This window comes from Pleurodeles waltl, chromosome 4_1 (genome assembly GCF_031143425.1).
Source record: "Pleurodeles waltl isolate 20211129_DDA chromosome 4_1, aPleWal1.hap1.20221129, whole genome shotgun sequence".
Classification (NCBI taxonomy): Eukaryota; Metazoa; Chordata; class Amphibia; order Caudata; family Salamandridae; genus Pleurodeles; species Pleurodeles waltl.
In genome coordinates this window covers 477362655-477368654 of record NC_090442.1, presented here as the reverse complement: position 1 = coordinate 477368654, position 6000 = coordinate 477362655, and the positions used below count along the sequence as shown (strand labels likewise).

Genomic DNA, 6000 nt, shown 5'->3' with positions numbered 1-6000 from the left:
AAGGCAACCATACCTTCAGGCAGCGGTGAGTTTACCATGAAATACTTTGTTGAGCGAATATAAATCAAATTCAGGGAATGTACAATAAGCTCCCATCCATTCCGATTTCTCGTTTGCATTTCATGCATACCATGTCCAGTAGAACTCAGTCTAACTTATTTTACTCACTGCAAAAAGATATTTCTGTAGACGTTTATCCGTTCGAGGAGCGCTCAGTAACGATTTCAAGTGAATATGTGCGAGCACACACTTAGCTGTCGATAAACAAGTTCAGGGCTCCCTCTGGTGGTAGTTTATGAGATAGGCTAATCGTCAATGTTAAAAGTAGTTGTGTCTTTTTGTTGTACAGGAAGAGTTTTTTTCTTGTACCGACTCAGTCTACTTAACAGTATGGCCCGTATTTATACCTTTTTAGCGCCGCATTTGCGTCGTTTTTTGACGCAAAAACGGCGCAAACTTGCAAAATGCCATTGTATTTTGTAGGTTTGCGCCATTTTGCGTCAAAAAGCGGCGCAAATGCGGTGCTAAAAAAAGTATAAATACGGGCCATATGTTTTTGACTAGTGTTGAACATTGCCCAGATTGGAAAACACATTGCATTGATTATGATATTAGTCCATATTTTAAAGGAGATCGGCTTACCTCCATTAAACTGGTTTGCTCCCTAAAATAACATAATTCACAACGTTTTGTACATGTAAGTTTTAAGAAGTTGCATTTCATTAGGAGTTACTCTGTAATTCCGATTGGGCCAGATTTACCGGCCACATTGAAAGTACGAGTCCCATCGAATTCAGTGAATTTCACCCAGAGCTTCCGCATGTGAAAAATAGATGGAACCTCTGGGTGAAATGCTGAATCGAGAATGCGTAATAAATATGGGACATGGGACCGGAATTACTGATTGTGGTCGTCATTAATTTTCAGGGGTCTCTCTGTATTCTCACACATAATATTGGAAATCTCCACTATTCCAATCCACGCCCCAATGGAGTTAACGCACAAGACCCCGCCCTGTCTGACATTGAAGAGTCTGCATTGCCAGTTATTGTCATCAGTAGTTCAAGAAGTGACTTCTACAGTGCACTCAGTCTCATCTCTAAACCTCTTATTTATCATCTTCAAGACCTTCGGATCCATGGGACGAGGATGGTTACTCTAGTGCCCAGGTTCAACAGAGCAATCTCTATTCTGTCTCTCAACCGTCTGTATATTTACAGTAGTATTTCCTCTATCGATATATGTCCATTCCTAGACAAATTTCCTATGCATCCCACACACCTGATATGAGATGTGCACTTTAGCACACCTTCATTGCATGTTTTTTTGTATGATTATAAACTCAGATCTGGACATTCTAGCAGATCGGGCCTTGTTTACAAAAATGTATGGGTGTTTGATCTAATCGCCCCAAGTAGCACACCAATAAAGCCCATTTGATGCAGTGACATCCATAAATCTCTTTTTGCCACGAAAAGGGCACCATGCAAGTAAAATTACAATCTTCAGTGGAAAGTAAACAGCAATGTGTCTCTGTGTCGGTTTCCAACGAGACAGATCCGTGGTAAATCTTGCCGTGCAAGTGTGATCATTTTCACTTATGGCCCAACCACTTTGGAAAACTCTTACTTCTGATATCTGGCAAACATCATCAATATTACTCTTTCCTCTAAGCTGAACTGTCCTATTTAACGCCTTGGCAACTATTCTCAGCCTTCATTCTAGTGCCAAGAGATCCAATGGATAGCAAAGCTACCAGCTCTGTACACACGAGCGTTCGGGAAAACATAAATCTGAAAATTCAAAACAGAATATATTTTTCTGCTTTTTCTAAAAAAACTAAAAGCACGTTTTCAGGAAATTACAACCAGCACTGATCAGAATATGGTCATTATTTTTTATTGGCAATGGAAGAAAAATGTTTGTCACCATTAGCTTTTGACATAAAAGTGTCAAAGGGAAAATTGTTCGCTAAAACAAATGTTAATGAACGTGCAAACGTAGCAAACTTTGAAAGAGAAATAAACTATTTAGAGTGCTTGAGCTAAAACCAGGCGGCAGAAAATCAGCAAATGAAAAAATGATGTAATTTCATAGATTTTCACTTGTATGTTCCGCACAGAAACAGAATAAACAACATTGGCAACACCAAACAAAGCCACAGCAGGTAGTATTTTCCCACGATGGTTTATACACTATTTACTTTTGCACTCTTTCAGTTATTTCCTTCGATAAAATAGACTTCAGAGAAGTCTGAGCAAGGCCAACTTTGCTTAAAGCATAATATAGGTTTACAGTCTAATGCCCTGTTACAAAAAAAGGAAAACAAAAAAAGAAAGGAGATTGAAGAGAGTAGAGGTCAATGAGGTTGGGGATTTTACAGTAGAAAATGGGAGAATCAGTCTGTTTGTAGTATTTGAAAGTCATGTTCTAAAGCTTGCTGGTCTTAGAACTAAAGAAAAGCAGTACTCAAGAAATCAAGTTTTCTATTGGTCCACAATAACATAAGACGTTTCAATATCTACTATTGACTCTTGTAAACAGTTTTTTTTTCAGGAGAGCCATCACAGTGCATTTCTATAGGTTTTCTACATTTTCACTGTCTGCAAAAGTTCCATTTTGTGTTCAGGTCCACATTGAAGTGTTCTACCGGACACAATTCCAGGCAGGTGTTCAGCTATACATGTGAATAGCAGGTTTCAAGAAGGAAAATATTCAGGCTTTTAACTCTGCTAAGTACACAAAATTGACTCTTACAATCCAAAAACTGTAAAAATGATGGTATGGAAAGATACAAACAGCATCATTGACCGTAGTTGTAAAATGTTAGAACATAGACTTCATGTACTTTTGCTTTTTATAAAAAAACAAAAATCATATTTATAACAATTTACATCAGACTTAGACGTGTTAAAATAAATACACGGTTAATACACAAATATATCTAGTATATTACAATAAAAACAATTGGAACATGATGTAAACATGAGTGGTTCCAGTTGATAAAAGCATTGGATATGCACATCCGTATTAAATGAGTAATGACAATGGGAATGCATTTTTCCAAAATTAGTTTTTTTTCCACCTTTGTATTAAACTACTGTTTCTGTCGTTAATACATGTTGAAAGAAAAAATTCACATTTTAATTTTACACGGTCCATCTCTCGGTGTTGGCATCTTCTCAGGTGTTTGTGTGCTGCAAGTAGGTAGCAGAGAAGACACCTGCACAAAGACATGAAATGTGATATCAACAAGTGTGACGTTTCATCCAAAATTAATATATTTATTTTTAAGTCATGTGTTTACTTTTTTGCTCAAATCTTTAACCTAAAGAAACGAGACAAAAAAACTCATATGTCAAAAATATTAGATGCAATAGGAGGTCAGTGTTGAATCTTACTATATTGGGTTGTTTCAATTAAGTAATATGCCAATTTACGCCAACGACAGTTTTTTATTTTGACAATATCAAATGTCGTACCTTACTGAGTGTAGGATACAGAGCTGAATTACTGGACAGATAATGACCATTAGAACGTCCTATAGGTGGCATTGATTTTCAACTTCAAGAGGTTTGCAACGAAGTGTGCACCAGCTGTTTAACTTTTGTCTTTGCCAGGCAAAGTTTAGACCAGCTAGAGGACCTATACTGATAGCATGTCTATTGATCCTGTGAGAACCTATGGTGGGAACACACAATAAGGCCCTGATTAGACTTGGTGTTTTCCGACTCCTGCATAAGCTTCTGGTGGTGCAGTGGTCTTAATTCTAGGGTGGGAGGTATTTACTGCACCTGGTAATTACTGGGTGTGTTAGATACCTCATCCTCCATGAAATTTCGGCAGTTCAAACTTGCAGGACTTTAATGGGCGAAGAGTGTACAGTATTTTCAGTGTGATGTAGATGTTGGTGTGGTAAGCACAAAAATCAGCATGTTGTTCCCCAGAAACTTAAATTAGCTTCTATTTATCGCAGCTGATAAATAACGTACCTTAGAGTATGGTTATTTTTCTAGTGCGATAAAAAGCACCTCGATTCCAACAAATTGGGCATCAGGGCCTAAATGTGTTTGATAATTCCAGGACTCTAGACTGGTACTCTTTTGAGCACCAGTGTTCCTTAAAAATACCTTTGTGATTGTTTTTCAGTCCACGAGTCATTGGTAAGTGGACTCCAAAATGAAGATAGATGATGCGCCTTTTGGCTAGAAGAGAAGACATTTTTTCAGAACCCGCTTGGAAAGAGCCAGACAGGCTACGCCACGCAGCTCCGAGCCAATAGAATTCCACAGCTAAGGAGCCAATACTCTACAATCCTATCTGCATTAGATATGCATGTAGGTAAGCCTCTACTGTCACCTGGAACTGAGAGGTATGGGCTGGTAGAATTAAAATGCATCTATGAAGCAACTGATGGTTACAGAAGAAAATGTCTCCTGCTCACCCGTAAGGCAATACTATTTGGATTTACCTTAATGGCGAATCCAGAGACTTGTCCTGGGGAATCTACACAGGATGGCAGTATAAGCTCCTGCTGCCACCCAACCCGGCATCATAGACGTTGCTCATTTTGGAAAAGCCTCTAAGGCTAATAGTGGAGCACACTTTTTTACTGGGATGTGAGTGGATGTAATACAGTTACCAGTAGACGAAATCAATGATTGGCCTCATTCTCCCTAGCCTGTGATTTGTATTAGAAACTTGACACAAAATGGAAGAATGATATCTCGTTCAGAACTGTTGATTTGGGTGAATCATCAAACGGCATCCCCATGTAGTTGTATCATTATCTGTTGTTACAGCGCAATAAACTTAAAAAATACAATCTTGCAGATGCATATTGAGGCCCAGATTTATTAAGGGCTTGCGTTGCCCTTGCAAACCATTAGGTCAGGTTTGTTGAGCCACGCAAAGCCACCTTTTGTGGCTCTGTGGGGCTTAATAAATCTAGAGTAACTTAAGGCATCCCAAGTCTCTCTTTCATTACTCTGCATTGGGAAGGAGTTCAGTGAGTGAAGTGTGGGCATTCCCATGCATCCATCCATCCATCCATGGATTGTGGCACATTCGCAGATTTCCTATGTATAGTAAAGCTGCGAATGCATTAAAATGGTACATCATCCCAAGAGAGGCAGAACAAGTAGAAATATGTTTCTCTTAGTTATTTCCTATTTCTATGTGCACTGCATTCTGCAGCACATATAGAAAGAGGAAAATGCCTCTCAGGGTTGTTTTTGTGCAGGAAGGTGCCCTTCCTACACAAAAACAATCCTACCTGTAACGCAGGCATCCTTGCACTATGGCGCAAGGTTGCCTGTTTTGATCCTAGACAACACTCAGTGCACCAGCACAGAGAGAGGGCAGGATTGTATCAAATATGGCACATTCCTGCTCTCTCCATTTAATGCAGTGCAGTAAGTTGTTAGTGAATCTGGGCTTAAATGCCAGATACCAGTAAAACTCTGGAGAATTAGTCACTTGTCAGGTAAAGATCAGCACTGACTCTGCCCAGGATTATCTTATTTACAGTAAAATTTGCCTATTATGAAATCTCTAGATTTCCACACTAGCCATTATAGCTCAGTTATCATGAATGTACACTTCAAAGCCCTGGAATGTGAATTTGTCCAATTTCCTCTAGCACTTTAGGGCGGTTAAATGAGTAACACAGAGCACCACATCAAGTCCGTAATGCGAAACTAAGCAAAAGATAGGCATGCATTTATTCTCGCAAGGAGGTACAGGTTAGGTGTGGTGTGTCTCAGGGTTCTTTGTTTGTTTGAACATCTTAAAATATCTCCATGGAGCAGTAGGTATATCACCTGTAGGTTGCTGACATTTCAATTCACCAGTATGAAGATGATGCATAGATTTATCTTCCAACGTCATTCCATGCAAACCTTATGTGCTTGAGTGATCATCTCGGTAATATTGAGACTTGACTTTCTCATTTTACCTGAAGCTGAATCTACTTAAGATGGAGCTCCATTTGGTTTCCCC

The 6000-nt window shown here is 39.0% G+C and overlaps 1 protein-coding gene across 6 annotated transcripts in view; it reads right to left on the bottom strand.

Annotated features, from left to right (window-relative positions):
• Positions 1-1883: 1883 nt before the first annotated feature.
• PPFIA2 (PTPRF interacting protein alpha 2) overlaps positions 1884-6000 on the bottom strand; it is a 1804029-nt gene continuing 1799912 nt past the window's right edge. For 5 of the 6 annotated variants that reach the window (XM_069228760.1, XM_069228762.1, XM_069228763.1 and 2 more), the window contains one exon: positions 1885-3223. Coding sequence is in view for 1 of the 6 variants with exons in the window: in XM_069228761.1 (XP_069084862.1) it covers positions 3183-3223 (41 nt within the window). In the remaining 5 variants the exon portion in view is untranslated. Of the gene's footprint in view, positions 3224-6000 lie in introns of all 6 variants that reach the window. The other variant, XM_069228761.1, reaches the window with a different exon arrangement.